At 39.7% G+C, this 20,247-nt stretch overlaps 1 protein-coding gene and 1 long non-coding RNA gene across 2 annotated transcripts in view; one reads left to right on the plus strand and one right to left on the minus strand.

The window, feature by feature from the left end:
- Window positions 1–274: 274 nt before the first annotated feature.
- On the minus strand, window positions 275–16,624 carry LOC123647088. Its single transcript, XR_006738132.1, has 2 exons — window positions 16,259–16,624; window positions 275–563 (listed from the first exon to the last, which is right to left on the minus strand). It is a non-coding gene; the product is annotated as an uncharacterized LOC123647088 (long non-coding RNA).
- A 294-nt stretch (window positions 16,625–16,918) lies between these two features.
- Window positions 16,919–20,247, plus strand: part of PTPN12 (protein tyrosine phosphatase non-receptor type 12) — a 91,032-nt gene continuing 87,703 nt past the window's right edge. The window contains exon 1 of the mRNA XM_045564305.1: window positions 16,919–17,286. Coding sequence (XP_045420261.1) covers window positions 17,188–17,286 — 99 coding nt within the window. The 5' untranslated portion in view covers window positions 16,919–17,187. The remainder of the gene's footprint in view (window positions 17,287–20,247) is intronic.

Raw genomic sequence — 20,247 nt, forward strand, 5'->3', positions numbered from 1 at the left:
CTGGGAAAAGAAGAAAACTTAGGCTTTGGGGGCTAAGCAGAAAGACTAGGAAGGTGCAAGTCCAGTGAAGGAGTAATTACATGGTATGTTGGGGCAAAAAGGGCCATAGGCAACTTCACAATAATTTCCATACTACAAATGCCTCATGAAACAGCAGAATTCCTGTGCTTCTGTGGTATCATGTAAGGAAAAGACAATGTTCAGACCTAAAGGAGCCATGCTGTATTAGTTATATATTTCTGTATAACAAATTACCACTTGAAAACTCAATGAGTTAAAACAACAACAAACATTTATTACCTCACATAGTTTCTGTGGGTAAGGAATTCAGGAGCAGCTTAGCTGGGTTGTGCTGGCTCAGAGTCTCTCATGAGGCTGTATTCAAAATATCAGCCATGGCTGCAGTCATCTGAAGGCTTGGCCGGGGCTAGAGAATCCACTTCTAAGATGGCTCACTCAATATGGCTGGCAGGTTGGTGCTGGCTATTGGCAGAAGGTCTCAGTTCCTCGCCATGTGGATCTTTCCATAAGGCTGTCTGAGTGTCCTCATGCAAGGTGGCTGGCTTCACCCAGAGTGAGACATGCAAGAGAGCAAGTCAGATGTGACCATGTCTTTTTTGATATAGCCTCAGAAGTCACATACCATCACTTCCCTGAATTCTATTACATAGACCAACCTAGGTATGACGTGGGAGGAGACTACATAGGGACATGAATATCAGCTGAGGACCACTAGGGGCTATCTTGGAAGGCCACCACACATGACAGCTGGGGTGGTAATTGTCTCAGCTGTACTGCCTGATTAGCTGAACAAGATGATAACATGTGACAACTTGGCAATGTGTAAGGTACCAGAATCTACCATAATTGGGGGAGGAGAGGAGGCTTAAAATATTCCTGTTAAGTTTTTTGTCAGCCTGATGGGATTGGAGGCACAAAATAGAACTTAAACTATGATAGAAAGTAGACAAAAGCATTATTTCTTACAGACTTAAGTTTATGAATAACAATTATCATTATTATAAATATGGGAATAACTCTTTTATTTTTCCCAAGTGGTTCAAGGTGACTCTAGTTCCACAAGGTCAGTAATTTTCGACCTTGGAAATACAGCAGAATCAACTGGGAAGGGCTTCTGATTTACTTGATCTGGAGCAGGACTACGAGCTTCCAATTTAACTTACTTTGAGCAGGGCCTAGAGCATCAGTATTTTTTAAAGCCCCATAGGTGATTCTAATAGATAACCATGACTGAGACCTCAATGCTTTATGCAAATCAACCTTCTTGTTATTTAAAACATCTGTGATTCTATCAGGAGCTCACCACATAGGAAGCTGGCTAATTCTCCCTACTAACTGCCTAGGATAGTTTTCTTCGGAAATACCAGAATAACTCCTCAGTAACATTCTATAATACTAGAAAGCAGAGCAAAGGCTTAAGCTTACTAAAAACAAACAAAACAGAACCAAGGGGGTCTCAAATGGCATTGTACTCTCTAACATAGTCAATGCAACTCTGCCTCTTATCCCTATCACCTTCAGCATCTGGTCACTAACAAACATATCCATACATCCACTCTCTTAGTGGGTAACCATATTTCTAATCATTTAAGGCAGAAATCAAGAATTATCCCAGAATACAGGCTCCAATCTGCCTGTTTATTTACTGAAGTTGTTTTTATTTGGTCTAGACAGTTCTTTTAAAAACTTTAGAACAACATTTAAGATTTGGGAGATTTCACATAAAATGCATATTTAGGCTTCTTTTTAAAAATCGGAAGATAAGGTAACAGCGGGCCCTACCTGCATGAAACAACTGGCTAGAAATGAATAGTAGATGAGCTCCTGGTTCGTGTAGTCCTCATAATGGCCACAAGGGATACTGAGGCTCCTTTCATTCATTTATGTCACTTGCCTGGATCTTGAATATATCTGAGATAGCAACTCCTGTCCTTATTCCTTCTTCTCACCATGCCACTGTCTATAACTGATCAGCATGTCTTATATTCTAGCAGTTCTCTTGTCTTCCTCATCACCTTGACTACTACATTCTTAGTTCAGGATCCCAACATTGCTCATATGTACTATATAAAAGTTTACCTCTTGCTCTACTTGTCTAATCCATTGCTGACACACCAGAGAAGTAAGCAGATGTCATTATTCTGCCTAAGGGCCTTCACTGGTTCTCCATTACCTAAGAGATAAAGCTCAAATTCCTCTAGTACACGGTACCAGGCTATCCATGCTCTGGTCCCTGCCCACCACTCTAGCCTTATCTCACTTCACTCCCACAGTAGTAGTCTGTGCTCCAACCCTGCCAAACAATTCTGCTAACCAGGTGGATCATTTCAAACCTCTGGATCATGTTGCCTTTTATGCCCAAAATATTCTCATGTCACCTGCCATCTGCTCAGCCCACACAATCCCATTCTTAACTTCAGAGATTGAGTTTGAATCTTTCTCTTTGAAGACTACATTTTTAATTCCACAGGTAGATATGACCATTGCACTCTATCCTCTTGTGTCCCCTGTAAGACTGCTATCCTGGTAACTATGACATTTTATTGTACCTATTTGTTTACTTGCTTGTATTCCTATGTATTCAATTGTAGATTCCTTAAAGGTAGGGACTATGCCTTATGTATGCTTGTATTTCCAGACCCAGGCTTGGTACATATAGCTGTTTAATAAATATTGGCTGAATAAATAAAAGATTACTTCAAATGATTACTTGCAAGATGGTTGTTCTTTTAAATAGGTTGGTCATCTTTTCGTAATTCCATTTATCCTAAACTACTGCTCTATCTGCTTGTATTCAGAGATCATGCAAGGGTAAACGTTTTAGCTCAGTTCAAGCAAATTAACTCAATTTATGAAACAGTAGGAGTTCAAATTAATGATATATATTTGTATTAACAGTGTTTCCTCAATTTTAGTCTTAAGAAAGACACCATATATTGCCTCTAACACCTGGGGGCAATATGATTGATGAGTAATTTATGACTTAGGCTAATTATACCATATGTGGGACACACATCAGTGTGCCTTATTGGTAAGGCTTATAAATAACACTAGGTTATAGGTATCAATCCTCTTAATGAGGAAGAGAATACAACTGAACCTTTAAATAACTATGAATCAACTGACTTTTACAGCATAAAGGAGAGTAAACAGCACTTTCCAAGTAATATACTTTGTATTATTCTTTAGAAAACCATATAAAAGTAAAAAAAATTAAATCTTCAAATTTTCAGATTGAATCACACACATTGCTTCTCAGCCTTTTAGCTGAAATTAAGTGCAGATTAAATCACACAAAAAGCCTCTCTTAGAGTTTTAAAGATATTTACTCATTCAATAAATATTTATTGTGCTAGGCACTATTTTAAACTCTAGGGATGCTGCTCTGCTGCCTTTATAAAAGGATGAAGGAATGGGGGAAGCCAGTACAATATATCAGGCCAGAAAATAAGAAAAGGAGTCCAGGGCTGACTATGTAGCATGTCAAAACAAATGCCATTTTGCTAACAAATTGGACAATTTTTTTTCACCAGTACCAACCCATATGTTGTAGCCCTGTTCATGAGGTTTAAATTTTATCTTATGTGGGGGAGGTTGAAGGGCAGGTCAACAAATAAGCAAAAAATGAATAAGTAAAATATAAAGTTGTTCAGGGACCAATAAGTTCTATAAGAGAAACAAGACAGGGAAGAGACATGAAGAGTACAAATATTATAACCTATGTACACACTTAACTTCAAAATAACCAATACAATGCAAAACCTGTAATATAAATGAGAAATACATGAAAGTAATTTATAATAATATCTATTTCAATATGTAAATGTGCAGATATGAACATTGTGAAAGACATAATGAAATAGGTGTTTATACTTTTATGTAGAATCACCGCATACGCAGACTGATAGAGGAGTGTTGTCTTCTTGTATCAAATGCTATGAATGGTGATACTGATGCTAACTCTGACATGATTTTCCAAAATGGCAAACCTCTGGTAAAATTTTTAACAAAGTACCATCTTCCCTTAATTTACATGATAGTTGCATTTCTGGAAAATCAAGAGTACATTAAACCCATGCTGAAGTATTTTCTATTTATATAAAAATGGAGTTAGGCTCTTGGCTTAGATAATTATAAACAGGTTTTCCACCTTCAAGAATATCCAAAGGAATATTCAAAAGTCATGCAGAAGGCACATAACGGAACTTTTTGTGGTGCTAGGAATGTTTTATACCTGGATTGTTGTTGTGGTCACATGGGTGTATTCATTTGTCAAAACTCATCAAACTGTACACTTAAAACGGGTGCATTTTATTGTATATAAATGATACCTCAAAATTGATTTAATAAAGGAAGTCATGCAGGATGACAGACAATTCTTCATAGTGAGGGAATTTGTAGGATGGTCTAGCAGTCCAGGCTACCACACACACTCAATGCCATTCAATCATGGTAAAACCAACAATACTCCCACAACTTTCCAAACCACACCCTAGTGGTCAATACCACTTCCACTGAGAATGTTGCATGCCATCTCTTAGTGTGATGGGAAGCCACTGGCGGGTTTTGAGCAGAGGAGGGAGGTGATCTGACCCTTTGGGGCAGAGGCAGTCAAGGGCTGATACAGAGAGACCAGTTAGAAGATGATCGTAAAAGGCAGGTGGGAGATGATAGTGCTTGGACAAGGGCAGTCGCAAAGTGGTAATCATGAGGTGTATCAGAAAAGACTTTCCTAAGTTTCAACTAGAGTCCCAAAGGATATGTCAGAAGTAGAAAGAGTTCAAAAAATGTTTATTAGATTACAAGAAGTAAATATAGTGGTAATTTTCAATATTCTGAACAATCCTCACATAACATTACTTCATTATTCAATGAAATTAAAAAACACTTTGGGGTTCTAGCTATGTCATATCTAAACACAATGAAACATTTTCTGGTGAAATAAGATTCAACAAAAATGTTCTTTTAAAAAAACTTTACCACAGAGAAGTATATTTCCTGTCTAAGTAAAATAGTTGATCTTAGCTCTTCCTGTGATAATTTAGATCTTGCAATACCTTAAGCTCAGGGTAATAATGAATATCAGTTTGTCATTTGAGTTTTCCTAAGTGTGGAAATTCAGGAAGTTAAGTTGGATTTGTTTTAATACTAGAACCTACTGATTTTTTTTTTTTTTTTTTTTTTTTGAGACTAGGTCTTGCTCTGTTGCCTCTAGCCCGAGTACAGTGGCATCATCATGGCTCACTGCAGCTTGGAACTCCTGGGCTCAAGTGATCCTTCTGCCTCAGCCTCCCAGGTAGCTGGGACTACAGGCACCTTGTGCCACAATGCCTGGCTGGGTTTTTTTCCCCCGTTACTTTTTGGTAGAGACTGAGTCTCGCTCTTGCTCAGGCTACTCTGGAACTCCTGAGCTCAAAGCAATCCTCCTGCCTCAGCCTCCCAGAGTGCTAGGATTACAGGCGTGAGCCACCGCACCCAGCTGCAAGTAATTTCTCATGATTTGTCATGTTCTTTTAAAACTGGAGGAGAATTCATTGAGGGTTCCAGTTAGTTGACCTCAGGGAAACTAAAGTTCTATATTTAATGTTCAAATCTTTCCTTTAAAAATGTCAGAAAACTATGAATACATGATTTCTGAGATTTCCTTTAAAATAATCCAGGGGAAAGAGAGTGTGGAAGAGATTTAGATAAAACAAAATTGACACACTGTGTAGATAATTATTAAAGGTGACTCATTTTACTATTCTCTTCACTTTTATAAATTTGATATTTTCCATAATAAAAAGTTTTTTAAAATGCAGTGTCTAACAATTAATTTAATATTTTTTAAATAACTACTGTATGCCAGACTTTTACTAGGAGCTTGGGAAAGATTTATTTGCTACAAAGATAAGATCTCTACATTAAGGAGCTCACAACCTAGAAATATAAACAATTATAAATGTAAAGACTATAATATTGTGTTAAATGTATAAGTGCTATAGGAGCAAAGAAGGAATGATTGATTCTGCCTGGTGAAGTCACAGAATGCTCCCAGAGAAAGTGATGTCCAGATTGGGCCTTGAAGGTTAAACAGGCTTTTTCGGAGACAAAGAGGTGACAGGAGGCCTCCATACAGAAGGCAACATAACTCCGGAATACAATCATATTAAGGCATTAAGAGAAATAGGGAAGACAGTGAAAGAAATAAAAAGGTGTCAGAGAATAAATAATATTTGTAGTTTTGTTACCAGTACCTAAAACAGTCCCTAACAATATACTGGGTATTCAAAGTTACCTGCTGAATATAATTTACTTTTTGAAAGAGAGATAGGAGGAAAATAGCAGAGAGTAGTGTTTTAAAAACCCAAGGAAAGAGACAGCCTACAGAATCACGTATCTGAAAAGGGTCTAATATCCAGAATATACAAGAGCTCTTACAACTCAACAAAAGACAAAGAACCTAGCTGAAAAACAGGCAAACACTTGAGTAGATATTTCTCCAAAGAAGATATACAAATAGCCAACAAGCACATGAAAATATGCTCAACGTGATTAGTCGTTAGGGAAATGTATACCAAAACCACAATGAAGTACCATTTCACACCCAGTAGGATGGCTAAAAATTAAGAAAAAAAAATTTTAAGGAAAATAACAAGTGTTGGCAAGCATGTGGCGAAATTAGGACTCTTGTACATTTCTGGTAAGAATGTAAAATGGTGCAGGTGCTATAGAAAACAGTCTGGTGCCTCCTCAAAAAAGTTAAACATAGAACTACCATATGATCTAGTGATATCCCTACTAGGTATATACCCCAAAGCAGTGAAAAGGGGTACTTAAAACAAATGCATGTACATGAATGTTTATAGGAGCACTATTTATAACCCTCTAAAGGCGGACACAGCATAAATGTCCACCAATGGATGAATAGATAAACAAAATGTGGCATGTACATACAATGGAATATTATTCAGCTTTAAAAAGGAAGGCAATCCTTTTACATGCTACAACACGGATGAACCTTGAGAAATGCTAAGTGAAATAAGTCAGTCACAAAAAGACAAATACTGTATGATTGATTTCACCTATATGAACTATCTAAAGTAGTCAAATTCACAGAAACAGAAAGAATGGTGGTTACCCAGGAGCTAGGAGGAGGAGGAAATGGGGAAACATTATTTAATAAACAGATTTTCAGTTTTGTAAGATGGAAAAAGTTCTGGAGATCTGTTGTACAATAAAGTAAATAACACTAACCAACACTTTAAAGTGGTTAAGATAGTAAATTTTATGTTATGTGTTTTTTACTACAGATAAAAAAAGTCAAGACATTACTTAATATACAGTTATACACGCATTGGGACAATAAAAATTCTAAATACAAGATAATGGTTATTTCTGGGGAGAGAAGAGAAGGACTACAAAGGCACCTTAACTCTATCTGTAATGTTTTCTTTTCTTTTTTTGGGGGGACAGAGTCCCCCTCTGTCACCCCAACTAGAGTACAGTGGCATCATCATAGCTCATTACAACCTCAAACTCCTGGGGCTTCTGCCTCCCGAGTAGCTGGGACTACAGGTGTGCGCTACCACCACTGGCTAATTTTTTTATTTTTTGTAGAGACAGGAGTCTTGCTCTTGCTGGTCTTGAACTCCTGAACTCAAGTGATACTCCCACTTCAGTCTCCCAGAGTGGTAGGATTACAGCTGTGAGCCACCGCGCCAGACATGGAATGTTTTCTTATTTAAATAAAATCTGAGGCAAATATGGCAAGATATTAAAGTTTGAAACAAACATTATACAAGTGAAAGACACTAGACACAAAAGGTCACATGCTGTATGATTTAATTTATATGAAATATACAGAATAGGTTAATCCACAGGGACAGAATACAGATTGGTGGTTGCCAGGGTTTAAGGGGAGGAAGGAGTAGGGAGCAACTGCTTAGTGGGTATAGGGTTTCCTTTTGGGGTCATGAAAATGTTTTAGAACTAGAGGTGGTAGTTGTACAATATTGTAAATATATGAAATGCCACTGAATTGTTCACCTGAAAATGGTTAATTACATGTTATATTAATTTCACTTCTATTTCTAAAAAAAACTAAAAAAAGGGAGAATTTTAAGAGGGAAGGTCATTTATAGAAAAGGGTCAAATGCTGCAGAAGGGTCAAGAAGGATATAAACTAAGAGGTCATGAGATCTGGCAAGCAGGAGGTCCTTTAGGAGAAATGTGCCAGTAGTCAGATTGTTGTGGGTTCCATGAGATGGGCAGTAGTTTATGGGAATCTTAAGTATTCTGTAGGATAAGGAGAAAGAATCAGTGAAGGGGAAAAGACTAAAGATAAAGGAGAGGAGATATTAATATTTGTATAGCAAGAGTAGGAAAAGATAGAAAAGTATAAATGAGGTCAAAAGGTAAAGAGGCTAACTTTCAAAAGAATTACGAATCCTAATATCGGAGAGAAACAGGTAAGTATAGGGGTAAATTTGCGATTTCCAGATTTCACTTCGAAAGGAGAGAGACTGAGTCAGTTAAAACTTGATAACTCCCTTTTATTCTAAGATTGAGGAAGAAGGATGTAGGGCTTGAGGAGAGTGGTAAAATCATGGCAGTTGACCAAGAATGGATAAAAGGGCTGTCTGGGCAGCTTTGAGGGTTTTAGTAGAAATCATAAGTATCTCCCTAGAACATACAAATACAAAATTAAAAAATTTAACTGTTAAAAGCATTGTGTGATTAATATTGTCTCACAAATTACTCACTAAAAATAAAATCACTGCCTAGTCTCATCTGTGTGACACACGATATTGCATTTGTGACATATTATGAATATACTTAATATAGTATTTTATGTAACAAATAACAGAAAGATCAGTCAGGGAGAACCGGAGAAAGACAGAGAGCAAATTGGAATCCACTAAAGAAACATTAAATATCAAACAATCAACTAGAAAAATAAGCAAAAGATCTGTAGAAGACAAGTTACTACTGAAGAAAGATATAAGCAAATATTTCATTAGAATTTTGAAATAATGGAACTATTTAAAATTTGACAATGAGAAAGCAAATAATTGCCTTAATAAATTACATGGCTAATTTCTTTGAAAAATGAAATATATACCTGAAAGTTTGAAATGAACTATTTTTAAAGTATATTTTTATTATTACAAAGCAACTGGTAGAGCATATTAAAAGGAAATTAAAAATAATTTTAAAATCATAAAGTGTTCATTAGTTGAAAGCTACGAATAATGAATAACTATTAACAGTAAATGCCTTTTAACAAATTTTCAACTACTGAATGAACTTGAATTTCATGACTACGAAATGGGCTTCTTGAAATGCTATATTAATCACATAAGTGACTTGTGGAATTCTATGAGCATTAAAATATTTTTGCATAACGCTACAGTAAATCTTGGAAATGAAATTTCCCTCTATAGATTTTAATTTAAACTTGCATAGCTCCCTAACACCACCAATTATTTGTTTGACTATACACTAAATAACTGAGAGGCTAAAAGAAATCTCAGCTTTCTAGTTGGCTACACAGAAATGTGAAGTGCAAAGTTTTTCACAGAACAGCAAATGTGACAAAAATACAAAATCACACTGGAACTTTATTATTTTATTGTAGTAAAAGAGACCTAACATAAAATTTACCATTTTAATCAGCTGTAAGTGTACAGTTCAGTGACATTAAGTACATTTATTATTGTGCAACCATCACCACTAACCATCTCCATCCAGTACTTCATCATCATTCCAAATGATACATTTCCTTTCTTTCTCTCTTTTTTACTTTCTGTCTTTCTTGTCTTTCTGTCTTTCTCTCTATCTCTTTCTTTCTAGTGGTAGAAAACATAAAATTTACCATCTTAACCATTATTAAGTGTACAGTTCAGTAGTTTTAAGTATACCTGTAATCACATTGCTATGAAACGGATATCCAGAACTTTTTCATGGTACCCGCCATTCTATTTTCTGTTTCTATGAATTTGACTACTGTAGATACCTTCATGTAAGTGGAATCACAGTTTATTTTTAGCCTAAAATATTAGATCACTGAATGAAGTGAATTTTTGCTTGTTTTGTTTCACTGATGGTTTGGCCTGCTGACCTCAATCAATATAGTAAATGGATTTTATATGGCACAATCATATTTCATGGGCCTTGTTAATTAACTGTTCCTGAATACAGAAACTAAATGCCACAGTGTTGAAAGACCACTAATTAATTAGATGCTCAGGTAGTATTTGACTTTGAAATTATTTATAAAATATTAATTTTTCTTTGTTAAATGAAATAGCATAAGAAGTATGAGATAGAAAAATTAGAGGAGAGGGTAGGTAGATTTAACTGCATTCTCCTGCAGTTAGCATTTATTACTATTGTGTGTAGCCATTGTTGTGTAACACTCTTAAGTTTTCATTGAGTAGAGAGTCATGTGGGTTTGGTTCTAGTTCTGCTATCTGTATGACCTTGGGCAAATCACGTAATTTCTATAAGCTTAGGCATTATTATCCCTACTAGCATTCTAATGCACTTATAAAGATGGAGATAATAATACCTGACCTACCTAAGAGTTATGAGGATAAACAATTATGAGGATAATATGTGAAAAAGCTCTGAAATATTTAGCTTAGAAATATATATTAAACATTAAAGAAATTTCATCCTTTTCAAACTTGTCTCCATTTTTATGTGCCTTTTTTCTGAAAATCTTAAGCTACCCTAGGAAACTAAAAAGTTATGTTTTCTTATCACCAGTTCCCTATTTATTAGATTACATATTTCAACAAAAAATTCACAGATTAAAAATGTTTAATGGTTTTTTTGCTGTGACTAGGCTAGGAATGAGGGAGTAAGGGAGACCAGGAATAAACTAGAGAGGAATTTCCTTTCCTTCTTATTCACTTTCCCATAACTTCCTCTCTAGGAGTCCATTTTAGATACAGTTTAAGAGTATATGCCTGGGTGCAGTGGGTCATGTCTGCAATCCTAGCACTTCAGGAGGCCAAGGCGGGAGGACTGCTTGAGGCCAGGAGTTTGACACCAGCCTGAGCAAAAGTGAGACTCAGTCCCTACAAAAAAAAAGAAAGGAAAATAAGCCAGGTGCAGTGGCACACACCTATAGTCCCAGCTACTTGGGAGGCTAAGGCAGGAGGATTGCTTGAGCCTAGGAACTTAAGGTTACAGTGACCTATGATGATGCCACTGCACCCTAGCCTGGCAACAGAGCAAGACCCTGGCTCAAAAGAGAAAAAAAAAAAAGAAAGAAAGAAAGAAAGAAAGTATAGAGAGGACTGAGGGATGTAGAATGAAATGGCAAGTTAATATTAGAAGTGTACTATGGGTGAATCTCAGCAATGGTTTCAGACTTCATCTGTAGTTTCACTTAAATCACACCAGGTATAAATGTATAGTGACTCAGTGGTTTATGCAACAAGCTAGAAACTCAGGACCTGTAGGTTCTGGCCATGCAGCTGACATTTTTTTTTTCCTACAAGTGAGCTAATCATATTCACTCCCTGTGTTATATTTAGTTTTTCATCTATTAATGAGGACAATGATATCAAATTACTACCCAGAGTTGTTTAAAAAAAAAAATAGCCCACAAAGAGCCATCAAGTACTGTGAAAGCCATACACAGGTAGCTTTTATGAGAGAATAGATGTAAAAATACTCCAAAAGTAAAAATTTCTATGCAGATAGAAAGCTTTACTTTCACCTGAGTTAAGGGGGAAAGTGGTACTGTGAATATGAAACAAGTAGATAATCCTGGAACCTCTTTTGGATTATTGGTTTTAAACTCCTTCCCACTCAAACCTTCACAGAGTATTAAGTACTAAGAAGAGAGATTATTAAAAAACAATATTTAGGTTTCTTCTCATTCCTTGAGTATTTACCCAGGTTGAATATGGCTGGTGATTAGGAAAGGAGCCTACATCAGGCAGGGGGTAAAAAGGTAAAAGGCTCAGAAATCATTCACTCTGTCAGTTTAACCAGTTCTTATTTTGTGTTTTCTATGAGCAAGTGTAATGTGCAGTATACCAATACTGAAACATACTTCATTAAAACAGCACCAGGTGGCTTTCCTACAGAAAGGAAACTGATGCTTAGAGAGGTTAAACGACTTGCTCTGAGTAAGAAATGAAGCAAGTTTTTGAACCTTTATCTCTCTAACTTCAGAGCCCATGCTCTTAATTACTGCCTTATTCTGTTTCAAGAAAAGCAAGATTTATTTTGGTTGAATAAATGTCAGCCAAACCTGTCCTGAAAGTTATTAGGAAGTCAGGTTACTCCAGATATTCTATCTCCCCCTTGGCCACATGGGTTATATCATGACATCTCCACATATTGCTCCCTGCTTGCTTAATGTTCTTTTCTTGACTAATCAAATTCTTTATACTTTCTACTCTCACACAAGGCTTCAGCGTGCCAAATTCCTAATTCTACCCCATGGCATACACTCAGCTCTGCTCTTGCTGCTTAATGAGTTATTCTCTCTAGGTTCCCAAGTTCAGATTCCTAAGAGTGAGAAATGATTGGCCCAGACCACCTTCCTACACCAGGCCATAGGTCACTGGCCAGTCTAAATGGATTAACTTGGGTCAAGTGCCCAATCACATGGCTGTGGCTGAGGATGGGCAAGGCAGTCGATTTCCCTGAGAAGAGAACCTTGGTGTAGGTGGGTAACCTTTTATAGTTTGGCCTGTCATGTGCCATTTTTAAAAATCTTCCAAAGAAGTTCTGCCTCCTTTTCCCTTGATTTGTCTATATCTATTAAAGACATTGCCATTCTTCCCACAGCCTGGACTGAAATTCTAAAAAAAAATTTTTCATTAGATTAATTTCATTGGAAAAGTAATGCATGCACATGGTAAAGAATATAAAAGGTGTACACCTTGGAAATTGTCCCTTTTCTACTAAAGATTCTGAAGGCCCTCCTAGAGGCAACAAGAGCTAACAGTTTTTAAAGTATTCTTCCGAAAAATTCTATGTATGTTCAAACATTCTATCCTCATTTAAATTTTATATAAATGGGATAATACCACAAACACAATGTGTGCCTTGTTTTTCTCATTTATAATAAGTAGATCTTGAGGCCTATTCCATTTCTGCATATAGGGTTTTTCTTTTTCTTTTTTTTTTAAAGACTTCATAGAATTTCATTGCATATGTTATTTTGTTTATGAAGCACTGCCCTTTTGATAGACAGGTATGTTGTTTTCTGTTCTGCCATTACAAATAATGTTGAAATAAGCATGTATATTTACATACAGCTATAAACATAACTATATGTAATATAGGTATTATATATTACAGCTATATATGATATGATAAATTCTTTTTTTTTTTTTTTGAGGCAGAGTCTCGCTCTGTTGCCTGGGCTAGAGTGCCGTGGCATCATCATAGCTCACAGCAACCTCAAACTCCTGCGCTCAAATGATCCTCCTGCCTCAGCCTCCCAAGTAGCTGGGACTACAAGCGTGTGCCACCACACCCGGCTAATTTTTTCTATTTTTGGTTGCCCAACTAATTTCTTTGTATTTTTAGTAGAGATGGGGTCTTACTCTTGCTGGGATAAATTCTTATAGGAGCAATTTTTTGGTCAAAGCATGCATGCCTTTTCAATTTTGATACATATATTGCCAAACTGCCTTCCAAAGACACTGTGCCAATTTCTCTGTGTATAAGAGGGCCCATTTGCCCATACTATCAACAGCCTGTGTTAAACTTTCTGATCTCTTCCAATGTGACTACTAATTTCAGTCATTTTTAATTCAACCTTCTTCTGTCCTCTAAGTCAGTCATCTAGTTCTGTGAATTCTTTCAAAGTCTCTTTCACCTCCATCTATATCTTTGTATTTGCATTTCTCAGTTTTAGCTTTTGTTGATTCATGTATTGGCTCCTGATATCCCTCATTCCATTCTCTCCCCTATTAATTCACAGTTTATCCAGAAAGTACCAGATTAATATTTTCTTAATTTTCACAATTTTACTTCTCTCCTCAGGAATTTCTTGTGCCTCTCGATGCCTACAATATCAAGTATGAATCCTTAACAAGACATTCAAAATTCTCCAGAATCCTGTCTTCTACTTTGGAGCCTTCATACCTATGTAATTAATCTTCAAACTTCTGCTTTGCTGTCCTCATGCTTTTTGTTTCATCACTTCTCTTGTCTCAGTGTTCTATTTCCTGTTCAAACCTAATTTCACTTATCCTTCATGTTCTTACCTCTGTGACCACCTCATGCTCCAACAGCCTGGTCCACAATTTTCTCAGAATTATTAAACCCCTCATTGTCTGTGTCACTTATTTGGCATTTATTAACTTAAAGTAACTAAGAGTTTGTTTTTCCTGTCTCCTGTACTATGTACTAACATATATGTTCCTTAGGAGAAGGAGTCATCCCCAAAACATTTTTGTATATTCCACACACAGCATAACCCTCCATATTTTGAGGTGCTCAAAAAACATCTGTAGCTTGAAACAAGACCCAAATATATTGAAAAGAAGAAGAAAAACAGGTACCAAGGAAAACACTGCTAAGCCTTTCCAAAGAGTTGAAATCCTTGGAGGTACTTTATATTAATTTTCTGTAACCTACAGTGATTCCAAAGGTAGCTGCTGAGAACTCAAGAAACCCCAAGTGTTGTAAGAGAGACACTGCCAATAAAAAGATAATTAAAAAAACAAAAGACTAAGGCTGGGTGCAGTGGCTCACGGCTGTAATCCTAGCACTCTGGGAGGCTGAGGAAGATCACTTGAGCTCAGGAGTTCAAGACCAGCCTGAGCAAAAGTGAGACCCCCAAATAGAAAAAAATTAGCTGGGCAGGTGGCACACACCTGTAGTCCCAACTACTTGAGAGGCTGAGGCAGGAGGATGGCTTGAGCCCAGGAGTTTGAGGTTGCAGTGAGCTATGATGATGCCACTGCACTCTACCTGGGGCAACAGAGCAAGACTCTGTCTCAAGAAAAAAAAAAAAAAAAGACTAAAACACTAGCCAAAATACGTCTCAATACCTCAAACAAGTAACAGTTCTCACAACAATATATCAGACTGTCACTAGACTGTTACACAACTTGTCCAGCATATATATCCTTTACCAATCACCATCTGGTTTGTATGCTCTTTTGACATATTAAAGTGGAGGCACTCTTGATCATCTACCCATTTCTTTGCCTACAGTCTAATTTCTTTCCCATTTCTAAGGGGAAAGTAGAATCTACAGTGAGCATGATCAAGCCCAGATTCTGACCACCTCTCACATCAAATGAAACTGAATCTCAGTATCTGGTTAAAGTAAAATAATGAATACTTTTGCTTCAAATAAAGTTTACCTTAGAAATTAAACTATTCCTACAAGTGAATTTTTAAAACACACAGCAAAACTGTATCTCTTTACATGCACACACATATATAAATGCATGGGAAAAGACCGAGAAAGACACATGTGGAAGTGCGTACTTCTCTGAGGAGAAGAGTGGATTGGTATATATTAGTTGCATTATTTGAAAGAGAAATATTTTCCTTTTTTAAAAAAGTAAATAAATTATATCTTGCTACTCATACCTATTTTCTTAAAGGCGTTTTTCATTAAATTCCATAGTGCTTCTAAACATTCATCAGGGAAAGTGTCCTACCACTGATATTTCTTATTATAACCAAATTTCCCCACCAATCTGCCTTGTAAAAAATGTTGTTTGTGGGTATAAGTGACCAAAGTATGTCCGTTGATCAAAACCTTTTGTTCTGTCACATTACCAGAAGTTTACCTTCGTGAGGGTCAGTATGGTGATGAGGTGAAAGCAAAAGGACTAGAGTTCATGTTTTGGCTCTGCTAAGAATATGCTGGGGGACCCCGGGCAAATCACTTTATTTGTGCAATGATGAGTTAGACCAGAATATACTCTGATAATTAGAAGACAAAGATGAATAAAGATTTATAAAGCCCACACTACGGAGGAAAGTCCCTCATTCAGTTCTGAAGCGCTAGGAATCTAAAAGCAGGGAGACAAATTCCCTTCAGTTCAGCAAACACTGAGCCCCTACTACATGCTTCGCATGCGAAGGAGGCACTCCCAAGACCAGGCGCTCACTCGCCAGGGCTTAAAGGGATTTCCAAAGAACAAAAGTCCTTTCACTCAAGAGACGTTTCGCTTCTCTTAGCCGCAGCTGGCTCCCAAAGTGCCAAAGCCTTCTGACTGCCCACTCTCGCCAAGCCAGTAGTAAAACGAGCACCTACCTGCTACGAACGCGGAGGTGACACTACTACAGTTCCCAGCATGCCTCTCTTCCCACCAGTGCCCTCCCCCGCCCCCGCTCCTGGGTTCCCGCAGGCCGGGACTTGTAGTCCCAGCCCAGGGCTGGCGGCGGCGCTGAAGCACTCTTGAAATCTGCTTTTCCTCCCTAGCAGGCGGTGAGACCGCAAGTTCCAACTGAAGTCTTACTCCGAACGACTAGGTCCTCCCCACTCAGAGTCGCATTCCCTCATCCAGAGGAATCAACTCTCCTCCCAACAACCCTCAGACAGCTGAGCTCCCCGGGTGGGGCCACGCCCCGGAAGTGGAGTCCCGTCGCCCCGCAGACCGCTGAAGTGCCTTCCAAGCCGGGCCCGGGCCTTGGGGACGGGGGGTGGGGGGGGGTTGGGGGCGTGGCCCGGAGGCGGGCGGGCGGGGGCGGAGCGCTTGGGGCGGAGTCGCGGCGCGGGGCCGCGCATCTGGGTGGCGGCGGGGGCGCGCCCGTGGGGAGAGGCGGCTGCGGCTGCGGCTGCTAGTGGGGGGTGGGGGGGGAGGAAGAACCGGGAAGGGGGGCAGGGCGAGCGGAGAGCCGTGTTCCTGAGGCGGCGGCGGCGGCGTCTCCGACAGAGGAGGAGGAGGGCGGGGAAGGAGGATGGAGCAAGCTGGGGGTTGGGGTTGGCGCTAGCCGCAGCGGCTCGCTCCGTACTGTGGGAGAGCGGCAGCTGCTCCTGGAAGTTGTGGTGTCGGGAGCCGGGCCGGTGCCACCGCAGCCGCTGCCTAGGGCGGTGGGGAGGAGGCGGGAGCAGTGGGGGTTGGCGGGGGTCGGGAGGGAGGGACGGGCTCGGGGAGCGATCTGGGGACGACGGAGCGGGCTCTGCGCCGGGCGGGCGGGAGGCGGGGGGGCCAGCGACCGCAGCCGGGGGGACGCAGGAGGATGGAGCAAGTGGAGATCCTGAGGAAATTCATCCAGAGGGTCCAGGCCATGAAGAGTCCGGACCACAATGGGGAGGACAACTTCGCCCGGGACTTCATGGTGAGTCTCTCCCCTCGCTGTTGCCTCTTCAAGCCGGCGCCGGAGCCCACCGCCGCCTCTCCCGGCCGGCCCGAGCAGCCAGTGCTTTGTGTGCGGCTGTGAGGAGAGGGGCGGAGGGGGCGCGCACGGACCCCGAGGGCCGAGTGGTCTCGGAGGCTGACGGGGAGTGGGACCGCCTCTGTCCCTCGGCCTCTATTCTTCTCCCGTGTTCGCGACCCCCTCTGCGGGCGCCCGGGGCGCGAAGGGAGCGGCCGCCGGGCCGAGCCCGTGCACCGCCGCCTGCGACCACCTATTGTTTCTCGGGCCGGGAGCCGGAGGCGAGTGAGGTGCAGGCCGGGGACTCGCCTTTCCACATCTCCCCGCCCAGTCTGCTCCTCCCGGGAGGGTCGCGGCAGTGTGTCTAGCTGCGACCAGGGAGGCGAACAGATCGCGGCTGACGGAGCAATGGAGATACTGAGGTTGGCATTAACTCGTGGGGTCTCTTTGCTCAAGCTAGTCTCAAAGTGGGCAAGGTAGGACTTCTGCCGTTTCTGGGTTCGTAATTATTATTTCCAACACTCGGGAAAGGATTGTCCATGAGGAATTTCTGTTTACCTAATATCTGTTTACCCCTGTCCCGTCTCTTCTCTGCTGAGACTCAGGTTTGTGGGGGGTCTTGGGGTCAACGTGACTTGAGGTTGAGGGGGTAAATGTGGGTGGGGGGGTCATCCTGAAGGAAATCTACTTCGGACTCTCTCTAGGGGATGTTGCCGAAGGCGGAGGGGATGTGACTATTACTTCCTATCCGGGGTGGGGGTGGGGAACTTGGGAACAATAGTCCTGGTGGGGCGGAGGCGACGATACGGGCCGAAGCCCTGAACTAGGAGATAACCTTCCCGGCGGCCCCCCTCTCCTTTCTGCCCTCTGCTTGTGCAGGCAGGCTTGAGGGGAGGGGAGGGTTAAAAGTCTCGTTCGTGAAATTGCTAGCTACATCGCTTTGAGGGGGTCAGATCTGAAGGCGTGGGACCAGAAGTCGACTTCCTACTTTACCCCCCCTCCCCGCCCCTTTTATTTTTCTGCTGGACAATGTTCCCTCTAGGGTTGTTTCCCGGCTTAGGAGGCGGTGGTTGCGGCTGCTGCTCCTACGGATATTGCGCAAGACTGGGGCGTTGGAAACCCTGGAGGTCTGGGGAATGGAAAAGGAAGTGGGACTTTGGGAAGTGGTTGCTCCTTAGCCTTGGTGGGGGTCGGAAATGAGAAATCAGCTAGGGAAAATTTTGATCCTAGGCAAAGTACACCTCCAAGAATAATCACTTAACTCTGAGATTTGATTATGAATAGGATACACAGTTAATATCCATAAAATGAATGAGCAGCAAACATTGGCTAGTTTTTATTTCAAAGTACAGTCGTTTTCAAGATGCAGGTGAAATGACTTTTAGTACTGAAGTAGTTTTTCACATTTTAAAGAGGCTTCGGTCTAGTAATGCTTTAGCGTTAACATTTTTGACGGCTTATAAAATAGATCCTTGGTTTTACACAATATTGTAATAGTATTGTGGCGCTGTGTGATTCCTGCTTCCCAGATCAATAATAGACAATAAAAGTAAAGTTTTGTTAATATCCTTTGAAGACTGGAAAATATAGGTTAAGTAATGTATTCCTTATTTTTAAACATTCTCGTTATTTAGCCTATGTATTTTTGAAAACCTATTTTTTGATTTGAAAAGGTCAAAGGAGAGGACATTTCCCCTTCTTACTATTGAGAATTTTAATTATATTGGTATCTTCTGAATGGTGTCATTTACAATAATTGGATAGAGTCCCTTTTTTACTACCTTCTAGCAAAGGTGGTAGAAAATATTTGAGTTAAGATGTGTAAAATTAGTGTTTTATGGTCTTAGTTTGGTTATGGAAGAAGAGGTAGTATGGTCCCTGGCCATTTCTTGTTTGCATGCTAGTCATCTTGTTATCCCTGGGTCTATCCTGTCAGCAAGGAGCATTGTTTGGTGATGCAGGCCATCAGGACAGGTGCCCAGTCTCTGAACTTCTGCACGGGGGAACTAGCCTTAGGGTTCATGCTTTGGGGATGAGTCAGGGATTCCTATTGGAGGTTTCATTTCTCAAGGACTAAAGGAGTTTCCTTTTTCTTCTGTAATACCTAGGCATAGCTAGGTGATTCTACACTGGAGATTTGATGACTAAGGCTATTCTTTTATAGTGCTTGCTTTTTTTATTTCCTGACTTGATAAGCAATAGCTATAATTAAGGCTGCGAGTAGTTGGTGCAGCTTTTTCCCTTGACTGGAAGGCTGGAGAGGAACTATGTCCCTCTGGCATGGAAAGGAAAAAAAAGATCAGCAGATAGATTCTAACTGTTCTATTATTCTTAAATTCTGATGTGGATTAAAAATGCATTTTTAAATCTTAACGTTTTAGAAGTGAGCATTAGAGATAATCTTGCTATTATAACCCTGTTCCATTATAGAGTAATAATGTTTATTCCAGATTTGGAAATTATGGAATAATAATTAATAATGCCTTACACTTAGGAGAGTTGGAGTGAGCATTCAAACTGTCCTCTGACTCAAAGCATGGTGCTCTTTCCATTATTCTATCTAGATGTTTTCAAGTCCCATAATCCAGAGGCTACCTCTGTTCGTGTTTTCAATACTTCTGTGCCATAACTACACGTATCATACATACTTTGTAATTCATGGGTTTTTTTTTAACCTAACATTTTGATAAGTGTTTTTCATTATAACTGTTTCGTAAAAATAATTTTAAGTAGCTGTGTAATATTTTACCTGGTGACTAGTTTGTATCTTAACCCCATTTTCTTATGGTTGAATGTTTAGGGCTCATTCTATTTTCCACTATTAATCTATAATAATCCTGTGATTGACGTTTATGCTAAAACTTATATATTTTTCATTATTGCATAATATATCTTTCCAGTAATACTAGGTAAGAGGATATAAAC

Source organism: Lemur catta, chromosome 11, assembly GCF_020740605.2.
Source record: "Lemur catta isolate mLemCat1 chromosome 11, mLemCat1.pri, whole genome shotgun sequence".
In the NCBI taxonomy this organism is placed as follows: Eukaryota; Metazoa; Chordata; class Mammalia; order Primates; family Lemuridae; genus Lemur; species Lemur catta.